General features: G+C 38.1%; 2 protein-coding genes across 6 annotated transcripts in view; one reads left to right on the top strand and one right to left on the bottom strand.

Annotated features, from left to right (window-relative positions):
• The window catches only part of SUPT16H (SPT16 homolog, facilitates chromatin remodeling subunit), a 35,602-nt gene extending 30,826 nt beyond the window's left edge, over positions 1-4,776 (top strand). Inside the window, exons 23-26 of the mRNA XM_065941423.1 lie at positions 1,863-1,992; positions 2,481-2,610; positions 2,740-2,817; positions 3,460-4,776. Coding sequence (XP_065797495.1) covers positions 1,863-1,992; positions 2,481-2,610; positions 2,740-2,817; positions 3,460-3,605 — 484 coding nt within the window. The 3' untranslated portion in view covers positions 3,606-4,776. The remainder of the gene's footprint in view (positions 1-1,862; positions 1,993-2,480; positions 2,611-2,739; positions 2,818-3,459) is intronic.
• Positions 4,777-5,046: 270 nt separating this feature from the next.
• Positions 5,047-15,117, bottom strand: part of RPGRIP1 (RPGR interacting protein 1) — a 36,458-nt gene continuing 26,387 nt past the window's right edge. For all 5 annotated transcript variants that reach the window (XM_065940728.1, XM_065940727.1, XM_065940726.1 and 2 more), the window contains 4 exons: positions 11,218-11,410; positions 8,892-8,976; positions 6,186-6,313; positions 5,047-5,159 (listed from right to left, as the gene is read on the bottom strand). In XM_065940728.1, coding sequence (XP_065796800.1) covers positions 5,047-5,159; positions 6,186-6,313; positions 8,892-8,976; positions 11,218-11,410 — 519 coding nt within the window. The remainder of the gene's footprint in view (positions 5,160-6,185; positions 6,314-8,891; positions 8,977-11,217; positions 11,411-15,117) is intronic.

The raw sequence follows: 15,117 nt of genomic DNA on the forward strand, positions 1-15,117 counted from the left end.
TTTGCAGACTTTTTTTTTTTCATTTGTAGAGCTTTTGATGGCAGCTATTCCAACCAGCATGAGATGGTACCTGATAGTGGTTTTGATTCGCATTTCTCTGATAATGAGTGATGTTGGGTATCTTTTCATGTGTTTGTTAGCCATCTGTATGTCTTCTTTGGAGAAATGTCTGTTTAGTTCTTTGGTTCATTTTTTGATTGGGTTGTTTATTTTTCTGGTATTGAGCTGCTTGTATATTTTGGAGATTAGTTTTTTGTTGGTTGTTTCATTTGCTATTATTTCCTCCCATTCTGAAGGCTGTCTTTTCACCTTGCTTATAGTTTCCTTCATGTGCAAAAGCTTTTAGGTTTAATTAGGTCCCATTTGTTTATTTTTGCCTTTATTTTCATTACTCTGGGAGGTGGGTCATAGAGGATCTTACTGTGATTTATGTCAGAGAGTGTTCTGCCTATGTTTTCCTCTAGGAGTTTTATAGTTTCTGGTCTTATGTTTAGATCTTTAATCCATTTTGAATTTACTTTTGTGTATGGTGTTAGAAAGTGTTCTAGTTTCATTCTTTTACAGGTGGTTGACCAGTTTTCCCAGCACCACCTGTTAGAGATTGTCTTTTCTCCATTGTATGTTTCTGCCTCCTTTGTCAAAGATAAGCTTTTCTCCTTTTTATGCCTGCTTTTAATTTTATGAATCTTTACGATCATCTTCGTAGTTTGCTGATTAGCTACACCTCTAACTTGTCAGAGTCTGCGTTCAGATAATATACCATGTCTATTAGAAGGTTCTTATGCTTTCATTTCTTTTCTTCTATCCTTTCTGCTATTATTACCATACATTTTGCTTTTAATATGCTATGAATTCCACAATTGTCATTATTTTAGCTTCAAAACAGCTATTCCTTAATTTACAAAATGAGGAGAAAGTCTTACTTACATATTTAACCATTCCTGTTGCTGTTCATTCCATTGTGAAGTTCCACAGGGATTTTAGTCTAGTGCTGCTTATTATCCAGTGTTTGAAAACTGTTGTTCCATACTTTGTTCAGTTTTCTACTTGTTTGGGTGAAAAGGTAAATCTAATCCTTGTCACTTCCATCATAGCTAGAAGCAAAAGCTTCGGTGTATATGATTGTGCCCATAATGGCTGGAATCTCAGGTATTATGTCTTCCCTGGTGGCGCAGATGGTAAAGAATTTGCCTGCTACGTGGGAGACCTGGGTTTGACCCCTGGGTTGGGAAAATCCCTTAGAGGAGGGCATGGCAACCCACTCCAGTATTCCTGCCTGGAGAATCCGCTTAGACAGAGGAACTTGGCGGGCTACAGTCCATGGGGTTGCAAAGAGGCGAACACAACTGAGTGACTGAGCACACACTCAGGTTTTGTGCTAATGGTTTCTTTCTATGGCACTTACATTACTGTGTTCTGGTTTTCTTTTTTTTTCCCCACCCATATTGATTGTTCACCTCAACAGAAGTGGATAAATGTCATTTGAACATTTCTTAACACAAGGCACGTTAAGTATTTTTTTTTTTTTTTTTTTTTATAAAAATGGGGTTCTGTCGTGAGGGCTAGTGCTCTGGGAGACCAGATATCAGCTGTTTTGGGGTATGTTCTGGTGGGATAGTGCAAAGAGTACCTGCTGTCACACATATGAAAAGGGTATCTGCTCTTCCGAGATGCTAAGTAATGACCAGCGCGACACTGGATGTTCTCACAAAGTACAGAAGTGGGGTTTCCCTGGTGGTCCAGTGGTTAAGACTCTGCTCTTTTGCTCTTTTGGCATGGCAAAAACAAACAAAAAAAAAAACAAACCCAAAAGCCGAGTATGGAGGATTGATTTTTTTACTTCATAATGTTATTTTTCTTAGTTCCTGTGACCTAAAATACACAGAAGGAGTACAGTCCCTCAACTGGACTAAAATTATGAAGACTATTGTTGATGACCCTGAGGGCTTCTTTGAACAAGGTGGCTGGTCTTTCCTGGAACCTGAGGGTGAGGTGCGTGAGTGTGGGGTTTCTTTTCTGGTGCATAGTGTTGCCCATTATCATTTGGGCAGTTAGGAGAATGCCATATGAATAGTACATAAGGGAACAATCAAATGGGAGAAGTTCTAAGCATAACTTGGTATTGTTTCTTCAAGTTAGTTTTACAGGCAAATGATAAATTAATTGGACATTGGTAGCCACTCACAAGGTTTCTTTGAAATTACAAAAACTCCTGTTTGAATGAATTTCTTAATTTTCAGAGAAAATACTTCAAATCGTCTTGCAAACGTTGTCTAATTATTATATCTTACTAGTAATTTTAATTAAGTCTTTTTATCTCTTGTGTTATTCAGAGGTTTAGGTATTTTTTATTTCATTTTTCATATAAAATAATGCTGGTGCACTCAGTGGATTGAATTAATTCATTAGGTTATTAATGAAGTAAATTAAAAAAAAAAAAAAAGACACCCAGTATTTAGTGTTATGCTCTAACTCACCAGGGGAGTGATGCTGAGGAAGGGGATTCCGAGTCTGAAATCGAAGATGAGACTTTTAATCCTTCAGAGGAAGACTATGAAGAAGAGGAGGAGGATAGTGATGAAGATTATTCATCAGAAGCTGAAGAATCAGGTGAGTCTTCATAGGGACAAGTGTTCATGACTTCCTAACCTTCAGCGATTTCTACAGGCTTTTGAAGGGAATAATTTTATCATTCCATTCCGTTTCCAGTCTAGTAAATCATGCTTAATATTATTCCAGATTATTCCAAGGAATCATTGGGCAGTGAAGAAGAGAGTGGAAAGGATTGGGACGAACTAGAGGAAGAAGCCCGAAAAGGTAAGTTTTTTTGTTTTATTTTTTGAGGCACAAATTTCAGTATTTTGAGAGATTATCTGCCTGATAAAAGTAACATAAGTGTAAAACTGATGTGGAGTCCCAGCTACAGCTTCATTGACCAGAAGAGCAAATGAGGTCTGGTGTGCATCCGTACTTTCCAGGGAGAACAATTCTGCCGACTTGGAGGCTTTTTTCATCTACTCAGCCCCCACAGTGGGTCCTTAGCTGGGATAGTCTTGTCCAACTCCAAAATTAGGCTGTTCAGTTTCCAAATCTAAGTCAGATAGTAGTCTAGCTTTATGGCCCTCTTCCAGGTTAAGAATGTCTTTGTAGTACTAGTTTTAACTACTCTGAAACCAAATATAAGTTAAATACTACTGTACTGTATAGCCCAAGCATAGTGATAGGTCCTTTGCATAGATTACTTTTAAGCCTAAAACAGTTTTCCATTTTATAAGTAAATCAAGGCTCAGAAAGGTTAAGTACTTGCCCAAGATCATACAACTAATAAGCAACTGGGGAAAGATTGAAAGTTAAGTTTGACTCCAGAGTATGTTTTCTGCATTACTTCATGCTGTGTATAACAGCGTTAGATATGTAAAGCTAACATCTAGCTAACTAGTGTCTCGTTCTTCTGTTTAGCCGACCGTGAAAGCCGCTATGAGGAAGAAGAAGAACAGAGTCGAAGTATGAGCCGGAAGAGGAAGGCATCTGTGCACAGTTCAGGCCGAGGCTCTAACCGAGGTTCCAGACACAGCTCTGCGCCTCCCAAGAAAAAGAGGAAGTAATTTCAGAACTTTGGTCCTCAGCTCCATTCTTCCTACAGCCAATCCCTGAAAATTTTACATGACATAGAAACTGTATTTTTCCTTTTTTTTTTTTCTTTTGAAGTTTTGCCATTTGTGTGTGGGTTTAGGGGGCCATTTGTGTGGACCAAGCTACTCGGGGAATTCCAGGCCCACCAGGACACGTGCCAATGGCCCCATCCAGATGGCAAGGGAGGAGGTGATCTTGAAGAAGGGCAGAGGCTTCCGCTGTTAATAAATACCGTTTCATTCCTCTCTCTTCCTGTCACCTTCTGCCAGGACATTGTTGGCTTCTGACATCTTATTCTTTGATGTCTCAAAGCTACATTTCCAAGACATTGGTACACGGTGATCTTTGCCTGCCTGTACCATGGCTCTTGACCAGCAGATTCAGTCCTCCATCCTACCCTCCTGCCATGACCTTCCTCACATCTCTTTAAGATACATCTTTGCAGTACTCAAGAAAAGGTTCTTGGAATTTGCTAATGGTGTAAGTGATACAACTTGAGATAGGCTGATCGGGCTGGTGTCTCCGTCTGAGTTTTCCTGCTTTCTTGCCTCGGGTAGATTCTGAGGTATTTCTACTGCCTTGGAAGACATAAGAAGCAGTGATACTCCCTGGCTCTGTGTCATCTTGCTTACAAATTCACACATGGTACAATGGTGGAAGCAAAATTACCATTGTTTCTTTTCTGATGTATGAGGAAAGAATGGCTGTGCCTCATGTACTGCTTCTAGTGAAATCTAGGAGGCTCAAAGGAGTCAACATTTAGATCTGGAAGGGGCAAGTCATGCCTTGGGCCTAGAATACCCTGATGAGAAAAGAGAAGAGGAAGGGAGGCCACATCTACAACACAGCCTCTCAGTCACTGCTGCTCCTTGTTTTTACTTGTCTTGCATTGTCCTGTATTTATCACAGTTTCTGTTAAACAGCTTTTTAAGTATTGGGGGAGTTTATCTTGCCATCCTCTCCCTCCTGGTTCTCTGCACCCACCTGTCCCACTGCAGTTCCTTCTGTGTTCTGTGACTTTAAGAGAAGAGGGGGGAGGGGTCTCGGATTTTGTTCATTTGTTTGTTTATTTTCTCCTTAGCAGTAGGACTTGATATTTTCAATTTTGGAAAAACTAAAAGATAAATAAACTGTGGTTTTTTTTGTTGTTGTTGTTGTTTTATAAATTCACCTGTGACAGTTCTTTTGCAGTTCCTAAAAGCAAGCCTGCTTCTCTCCTAGAAAAGTGCTAAGACATAGAGATTAATTCTCTTTATCCAGCTAGTATTACAAAAAGAAACTTTTATCATGCTGAACTTTCATGATTAGGTTGAGACATCACAGTAAACCAAATTCATGGTAGAGCAAGTTACTTTATAAGAGACTTTTTACTATGGTTCCCTAAGGGTTTAGAATGGACTAGCACTTGTTCCATCATGAAAACAAATCTTCAGTCATCTCCTTGTAAATAGCATGGAGGGCAGCAGCAGCTTGAAGGGACACCTTGAGCTTTCCGATGGGGGTAGCCTGATCTTCAGGGCTAACAACTGTTGGGAAAGGAAAAAGAAACACCAGACATCTGTATCATTCAACTGAAAAACACTTAAATACTTAATATTTTATATTAAATACTAAAATATTTTCCACATTAGGTGCTGGGGGGATACTACACAAGGTTACTACCTCCTATTTTAGTGGGACTCAATCTGATGGAAGACGATGGAAAACAATCATTACAATATAGTATAGCTGGTGCTGGGATGAAAACTCAAGTGTGCTTTGGGGACACAGACATGGCACCTCATCCAGAATGGAAGAATCAGAAAAGGCCTTCTGGAGACAATCCCTTTGTCTTCAAAAAGTAAAAGATACTCTAAGCATGTACAGCATGTGCCAAGATTTGAAAACAAGTTTGAAAAACTATAAGAGATGGCAGAAGTGAAACTATATTGATAAGTAGGATCTAGATCATAACAGGCCATTTGTCTTGTACGAAATGTTTTAATTGAAGGTATTAGAAATAACAGTTTTTTATTTGGGTTCCAAAAAAGTGACTCCACTCTGGGGAATATATTCTAAGGGGGCATGAGTAAATCAAGGAAGGTAGTTAATGAGGTTATTGCAATAATTCAGGAGAGAAGAGGATTCTGAAGTTTCAACAGTGGAGGTAGGGACAGATTCAGAACACTTAATGTTGGGACTGAAGACATTAGAATCAAAGATGACCATTGTGGATGGGTTAGGGGAACTGCACAGTAGACAGTTTCAAAACATTGGATAAGGGAGGTCAGAAGGGCTGATGTTTAAATTTGCTTGAAATTAAAACAATAGGTCTTTTCAAAATCTCCCTGTCTCAAATACTGGAGGAGATTCATAATAGATGCTAGTTGCCAGGAGGTATATGGGATAAGATACAACTGACACATGATTTAGAAAAACAGCAGTAGGGGTTTCAATCCAAATTGTCTCATCAACTATGTAGTAATTATGTATTAAAGGTCAAAAATATTCATTATTAGGATTATTCCCTTAGACATAAATAGAACTGAGGAGCACCAAAATGTATGACTCACTGTCTAGATCTTGCTCTAGGATGTCTCTTCCTGATACCAGGATTGGCCACAGTTCCAGATATGCGTAGCCTACTTCTTGACATTCTTTCGTTTCCTCAATAGGATCACTTACTACTGTAAACTTTAAACTAAAGGAGAAAATATCCATTTAACTCAGTACTACTGATACGCTTAGGCTTAAAAAAAAGAGATAAAAGTAATCATAAACTATACATTGTATTCCCTGAATCACTCTTCCTCCATCTTTTAAGAATGCAATGGCAAAAGACTGAGAAATTGGTATGACTTAAATAACAACAGGCTTGGAGGGAACTAAGACTTGAGGTAAAGTAGTTGGTTAAATTGTCTCAAAACTATTGAGAGATACATTTCCTTGTAAGATGGTTTACAGCTTTGGTGAATGATTAGAAATGGGCAGTGGAGGTGTTACACAAAACAAGATTATGGAAATTAGAAGAAGTTTTTATATTTGTAAATAACAGTTTTATATCAAGCCTGAGCAGAGTAAAGGAAACAAAATTACAAAATGAATATAAAAAAGTAAGAGTTGTAAATCTTGGAAGATGATACAGTAAAGATCATAACACAGTTCCTCCCAAGCAGTGAGCAATTAACAATTACAGAACCCACCTCAGATACTAAAATCCACAGATGCTCAAGTCCTTTATATAAAATGCTGTTGGATTTGCATATAGAATATAATTTAAGTCATCTCTAGATGACTTATAATAGCTAATACAGTGTAAATACTATTATAAATAGTTGTAAATGCAACGTAAATGTTAAGTAAATAGTTGCCAGGACATGGCAAAGTTAAATTTTGCTTTTTGGAACATCCTAAAACCTAGAATTGTATTTTCAAATATTTTCATCCATTGTTAGTTGACTCCATGGATGTGGAACCTGCAGATACAGGAGGCTGACGGTATTAGTCTAGCAAAGAATGAATGAATTCCAGAAACAGACTTATTAAAATTTTTAGGTAAAATTTACATGACACAAATTCACTATTTTAATCATTGTAAAGTGTACAATTCAGTGAGTATTTTTTTTAGTATAACCATAATGTACAAACATCACCATGATCTAATTCCAGATCATGTTCACCACCATGAAACCTACACCCTTAACCAGTCACTCCCCATTCTCTCCCTCAGTTCTGGTGACCACTAATCTCCTTTCTGTCTCTCTGGATTTGCCTCTTCTGGATATTTCATATTCCTATTCACTTTTTAAAAGCAAATATTGGTGGCCCATAGTTCTACGGGGGCAAGAATAGGACCAAAAATTCAAGCATTTTAAATTACAAATTTAAATTCTCAAATTTAAATATGAGAAGCTGAAAAGAAATTCTAAAAGTGATGCATTTATGGCTGCTAAGCAATAGGTATTTGTAGTTATGTTTCTGTATCAGTACTAAGAACTTCAACAATGCAAAGGGATAATGCTGACTCCTCCACCTCAACTTTCCCAGGAAACAGATGATAACTTGCATCACCACTTGCTGCATGCAATACCGACTGCCTTAGGGAAACTACGTTATTTCTGCAGCATCCTCTCTGGAGCCTTCAAGTTAAGTATTATCTCAAACATAATAGAACTAGTAACTGAAAGAGTCAAGATTCAAAACCAAGTCTGTGTGATTACAAAGGCAACATTCTATCCACTATGGGCTTTTCTGGGCTTCCCTGATAGCTCAGTTGGTTAAAGCATCCACCTGCAATGCAGCAGACCCCAGTTCAATTCCTGGGTCAGGAAGATCCCCTGGAGAAGGATAGGCTACCCACTCCAGTACTCTTGGATTTCCCTTGTGGCTCAGCTGGTTAAGAATCAGCCTGCAATGCAGGAGAACTGGGTTTGATCCCCGGGTTTGGAAGATCCCCTGGAGAAGAGAAAGGCTATCCACTCCAGTATTCTAGCTTGCAGGATTCCATGGACTGTATAGTCCATGGGGTCATAAAGGGTTGGACACAACTGAGCGACTTTCACTTTCACTTTCATTGGGCTTTTAGAAAAGTAATGGATTAGAACACCAGTCCCATACGAGCTCTTACTCACACACATGGAAAGGAGGTAAGGTTGCCAGACTCTGACAAAAACAAACAAAAAATAGATGTCCATATAAATTTGATTTTCAATATTCTGCTAGACAAGAAAATTTTCAGTCTATGTATATCCAATGCATTTCATCTGGAACCTCTAAAAGGAGGGCTCCTCAGATTATAGGAATATAACAGTCGGCTTTCCTAAAACTTAAGAGTAGACTCAAATTTTAGTTCAAAGTATTCCTGTAGAGAAATCATTTTTAACTCAAAATATAAAACTGCTATTATAAAGGCATAATATTTGGTAAGCTAACAATGGTACTGTGTTTGCAAGAAATGAATCAAATTATTCTAGAGCGTCAAGGCAGTTTGTCCTTTCTGTAGGGGGCGCTGAGTGTTGACGTCAATTGCTGACTCAAAAAAAATTAGCGCTTATCAAAGGCTGGCATGGGTGAAAAATGAACTAATCCTATAAGATTATATAATTTATCAGGTAGTCAGTCACAAGCATAAATTACTCAAGTTGATGAGAAATTCATTAGGAGAATGTTAATGTGAAAGAAGTTATTAAAATACTCCACATCAGCACAAAACCAGACTTAAAACTCCTGAATTCTTGTGTGATGTCTCCTGTCTTTAGAAATAGGAAGCAGATGCTTACTGTCCTTGCTCAGGATCTCGTCCAATCAGCATGGTGAACAGAAACTGCCTCCGTTCTTTTTGCTCCACTGGGTCCAGATCTATCACTGTATTAAGGGTAAGTGGGAGAAAAGAAAAGAATCATATACTGTTGCTATTTGGGCACTAAGACTTTCATAAATGGTATGTGCAAACAGTGATTTAAACCAGACACCTGGCAAGCATGGGTGCCCAGGAGCCAGCTACTTGTTTTCATAAAGTTTTATTGGACACAGCCATCTCTTTCCTGTGTGGTGGCTTTCCAACTATAATGATAGAGTTGAAGAGTTGTGACAGAGACTGTTTGGCCCACAAAGCCTAAAATATTTACTATGTGGCCCTTTAAGAAAGTGCTTCGAGTACTGATAGAAAGGAAGCCTTAAAATCCATGTTGTAAGCTGTTCTGCCAAAGGGCAAGATAAATGTGCTCCCCCTACTCCTCAACTGGAAGAATTCTAGGAGACTGTTTTTTTTTTTTTAGGGCTGCCTAGAAATTTGGGTTTTGAGGTAGGTTCAACTCAAGGTGCCTGATTCAACATCCATTCCCCTATTCCTCCTCATTTTTACACAGGACTGTTGCAGCCTCAAATAAATTAGCCTATGTTTTCTAGTCTCTAGTTGAGCTAGGTTTGGCCACATGATGGAGTTCTGCCCACTGGGCTGTGTGAAATCTTGGAAGTATTCTTCCTTTCTGCAGCTGCTATTAAGGACCATGAGGCAAATGAAAGGATGAAAGAAGGGCACAAGGGGGATGGGAAAGCAAGATGGGAGTTTGGGTCATGTGCCAAACTATGATGTAGGGATAGGATACACTTTATTTAAAGGTCGGGGGTGGGATAAGAGGTTGAAGAATAAAGAATAAGAAGCTATTAGCAATTAAAAAAAAAAAAAAACCTAGTCAATGACTGGAAGATAAAATTAAAGAAGTATCTCCTACCCCTGTCAAAAAAAAAAGAGAGAAATAAAGAAAAAAGCAGAGGTAGAGTTATAGGAGTAAAGTGATGAAATTAGAGGATCAATTTGGAAGATCCAAAATTCTACTAAGAAAATAAGAAAATGTAGGGGGACAAAGTTATCAGAGAAAGGAAAACAAGTTTCCTAGAACTAAAAGCCATGAGCTTCCAGATTTAAAGAGCCTACTGAGTGGCCAGAACAATTAAAATATATGCACATGATTCTGAAATTTAAGAACACTAAAAATAAAGAGAAAATATTAAAGTCTTCTGGGGAGATAGGAGGTAGTTTTCATATAAGAGCTAGACTCCAGGTCTGGACCTAGAAGATCACAGACCAACAGCTTTGAAATTCTGAATGAAAAAAGTTTTCAACATAGATTTTTATACTTGGTCTAATCATCAATCAAATAAATATGTGCATTTATTTGAGAATAGATTTGCATGAATAGAGATTTCATGCAAGACTGTCTCAAAATATTTACTTCCAATGTACTCTTTCTTTAAAAGCTACTCAAAAACATGATCCATTAGAATATAATAAATCAGATAGAGGGTGACATAGGACCCAGGAGATAAGAAATGCAGTTATAAAAGAGAATTAACTCTCCAAATGGGGCAGCAGTGAGATAATAGAGGAGAAGAACAAGAAGATAAAGAGAGAGCTTAAGGAAAAAAAAAAAGAAGATAAATTATATAATAGGTTGTTTATTTGAAAATTTAAAAATCTGCTGGAGGATGTAGAAAGAATCACAACAGGTAAAACAACAACAAAAAAAAAAGAAAATGAAAAATTGAGACCACAATGATACAAGAAAGAAATTATATCATGGTGTGCAACTTGGCTCTATAAGAATATTTGCATAGTCACAATAATAGAAAAAATTAGAACTACTTAAAAATTAAATAAAATTATGATCCAACTGTATGGGAGAAAGAGAACGTGGATGTGATGTAAGAGAGACAAATTTTATGTGCCTAGATAGGAAGTCAACAGATAATGTCTAAAATTACTGAATCAGGAAACTACAAAAAAACATTTCCTCAGAAACATGGGGTTAAATAACAGAAGAAAGAAGAAATAGCAGAAAAAGTAAAAAGTGGAGTAGTGGACTGAGGAAGGGGTCAGAGAGGGGTGAGGGGGAGTGATTTGTAGAGAATGAATGGAGCAAAGGACTGCTTTATTTTAATCAAAACTCTTTTTAGGCCTATTTGATATTTTTAAACCATATGCACACATTACTTTGATAAAAGAAACCGGTTAGATCCACCCCAGCAGAAGCCCAGAACAGTTCGGATGCCTCAGGCTACACAACTGTCAGCTTCCCCTCCCGCTGATCCCGAGGGACGCCGCACCCTTGCTGAAGTGGAAGTGGATCTCTTCTCCGGCTCTCGGTTTCCTCAGGGATACTGGAGTCTCCGTCTCTGACAAGGGCAGATCGTAGAACTTGTATTCCACATACACCTGTTCCACGTTCTCATCACACATCACTTCAGCCTCTGGGTAGAAGGCCAGGGAGACGATTTCAATGCACATCTTCTCTGAACTCTGACAAGGAAAATATTCATTTCCCTTAAGTCAGTGGTGCCAGTGTTTATATTCCATTTAATGAACACACTACTCTCTGTAATCACAGGCACACTCCACCTAACATACTATTCCTTGAGAATCAATTTACAGGCACCTAAAGCTGGCACCAAGAGACCACTTGGCTGAATTGGCACTGCTAGTCATGGGACACTGGTAAAGAGAATCCAGGTCCTCTATCTCCCAGTCCAGAAAATCAGTTCTCCAGACCAGCTTTTCTCAGCCATCACCACAGACAGAAAGAATCAAGAAACTTTCTGAGAAAAGATTGTTTTCTTAAACTTTCTTGACAGACACCAATCCAGCTCTTTCCCGCAGTTAGATCCTTAGAGAACTGCTAATTGAGTGGCTGTTTTAGCCACTAAAGCAAAGGGCTGCCCAGTGCTCCCTGGGCTCCCATCGACACCCTGCCAAGTACAGGGCACAGAGCAGATTACCCTGCACTCCAGCGCTTCGAGCTCTGCTCCAGGCTTGCTGCCATGGCCAACATCCTCTCTTACTACATGTAACACAAACTATTATTTTGTATTCTATTCTACCTCAGTTTTTGGTTTATTTGTTTTAGTGCCAGCTGGATCCCTTATTTTTATTTCATTTTCCACTACAGGATGTCAACTCACAGTTGGAAAACATTGCACCACAGTTATGACATGATAGCCATTAGCCACATGTGGCTACTCAGCATGCGAAACGTGGCTAATCTGAATTGAGATATGCTATAAGTGTAAAATTCATGCACAATTTTGAAGACTTTGCATTAAAAAGGAATATAAGATATCTCAATGATTATTATATATTGATTTCATGAGGAAATGATGATTCTTTGGATATATTAGATTAAATAAAATACACTATTAAAATTAATTTCACTTGTTTCTTTTTATACTTTTAATGTGGACACTAGAAAACTTTACATTACATTGGTGGCTAACATTGTAATTTTGTTGGACAGCACTTCATAGACGGTAAGCTCTATAGGTTCTAGAACCCTAACTCTGTTTTGCTAACCCCTTTAGACCTAATATCTAACATACCACTAATTTGTTTTGTTATCTCTCCATGTCAACTAGATCTAAATTTTTAAAAATTACTTTGACTCTTTCCCTCACAGTTGTTCTCATCCCATTAAATTGAGGACGTTGGGGGGAAAGTTTTCATAAAACTGTGAGAAAAAAAAAGCCATTACAGGGTGAGAGTACAAATTAGTATCATTTGGGGGATGATAATGTGGTAGAATCCATTGAAATTTAAAGAGCACATTCCTTTTGAAATCAGCAGTTCCACTTCTAGGAATCTATTCCACAAAGACATTTACCAAGAGCAAAATAGTACACATGAACAAAGGTGTTACTGCAGCATTGTTTCCTCCCTCTTTCCTTCTTTTATTGTAGATACCTGGGCTGTACAGAAACAAAAACAACAAGGTCTGCACACAGGGCAAATTCTGCAAAAGCTAGGTGCAGTCACCAAACATGTGTTCCTCTCAAGGCTCATTTGTAAAGGCTGGCTATGAGATTTTACAGTGGAACCTCCCCGCCACCCCACCCACCCCACCCACCTTTACTGAGATAAAACTGACATATAACATTCCCTTGCTTTCCAGGACCTTAGCTCAAGGGTCCCCAACCTCCTAGATCTAAAGCCTGGTGATTTGAGGTGGAGGTGATGTAATAATAATAGAATTAAAGTGTACAATAAATGTAATGCGCTTGAATCATCCCCATGCCACCTCTACCCCAGTCTGTGGAAAAATTGTTTTCCACGAAACCAAGTTTTTCCTACCAAAAAGGGTGGAGACCTCTGCCTAAGATGAACCAAACTATTTGCTACCTCAGGGCTTTACATTTGCCATTTCCTCTACCTAAAATAATTATCCCCCAAGGATTCCCTTCTTGTTCTTCAGATTTCAGCTGAAATGTCCTCTCAGAGAATTCTTTCCTTACTACCTTATTTAACTCAACTCTTCCCATTATTATTCTATCACCCAATTTGCTTTCTCTGTAGTATTTAGAATCAGCAAGTATCTATTCAGTGATTTATATCTGTTTTCACTCAGTAGAACGTAAGATTCAAAGAGGAAAGGACTAAGTCTATCTTATTTGCCATATTGTAGCCACAGTCTGGCAAATAATAAGACAGGTAACTCCATGATTACTTGTTGAAGGACTCACACGGGTCCTGTGAGGATTATATGGATGCAACTAGAGACTATCATACTAAGTGAAGTCAGTCATTAAGAGAAAGACAAATACCATATGATATCACTTATAAGTGGAATCTAAAACATGACACAAATGAATCTATCTAGGAAACAGACTCACAGACAGAGAACAGACTCATGGTTGCCAAGGGGGAGAGGGTTGGGGGAGCCATGGAGTAAGAGATTGGGGTTGGCAGATGTAAGCTATTGCATACAGAAAAGATAAACAGAAAGGTCCTAAGCTATAGCACAGAGAACTATATTTACTATCCTATGATAAACCATAATGGAAAGGAATATAAAAAAGAATGTGTACATAGAATGTGTATATTTGGCCACCTAATGTGAAGAACTGATTCATTTGAAAAGACCCTGATGCTGAGAATGATTGAAGTTGGGAGGAGAAGGGGACAACAGAGGATGAGATGGTTGGACAGCATCACGGACTCAACAGACATGAGCTTGAGTAGGCTCTGGGAGTTGGTGATGGACAGGGAGGCCTGGCGTGCTGCAGTCCGTGGGGTCGCAAAGAGTCAGACATGACTGAGTGACTAACTGAATGGAACTGAATATATGCATAACTGAGTAACTTTGCTATACAGAAAATAACACAACATTGTAAATCAACTATACTTCAATCAAAACATAAATAAAATAAAAGTTAAAACAAACTAGTGAATATATGAAACAGAAAGACACACACAGATATAGAAAACAAACTAGTGGTTACCAGTGGGGAGGGGAAGGCAGGGAGGGGCATGATAGGAGTAGGGGATTAAGCCGTAAAACTACTATGTATAAAATAAATGAGCTGCAAGGATATACTGTACAAGCCAAGGAATATAGCCAATATTTTATAATAACTATGAATGGATAATAACCTTTAAAAATTGTGAATCACTGTTATACACCTGAAACTTATAAACTATTATACAGCTATACCTTGTGGTGATGTGATTTAGTCACTAAGCCATATCCGACTCTTGCGACCCCATAAACTGTAGCCTTCTAGGCTTCTCTGTCCATGGGATTCTCCAGACAAGAATACTGGAGTGGATTGCCATCTCCTCCTCCAGGGGATCTTCCTGACCCAGTAATTGAACCTGGGTCTCCTGCACTGCAGGCAGATTTTTTTTACCAACTGAGCTATCTTTTAAAAAAGAAAAACTTTTTCAAAAAAGAAAAATGCAAAAAAAAAAAAAAAAAAAACAAAGAAAAATGCATGTTTCAGAATAATATCGACCAAAACTGTTTTGAAAAATGAGAGAAACTGGATGAAGAGTCATGGTACCTCTCCATACATTTTTTTTGTAGCTGTTTACAAAGCTATAATTATTTCAAAATAAAAAGCATTGTAAAAGAATAATATGTACAGTTGATCTATAGTTTGATGTCATTTATATAATTAGTAATATTATATATGTAACTAGTAGTATTAACCATATTAACAACTGAAATATATATTAAC

This window comes from Muntiacus reevesi, chromosome 7, assembly GCF_963930625.1.
Source record: "Muntiacus reevesi chromosome 7, mMunRee1.1, whole genome shotgun sequence".
NCBI classification, from domain to species: Eukaryota; Metazoa; Chordata; class Mammalia; order Artiodactyla; family Cervidae; genus Muntiacus; species Muntiacus reevesi.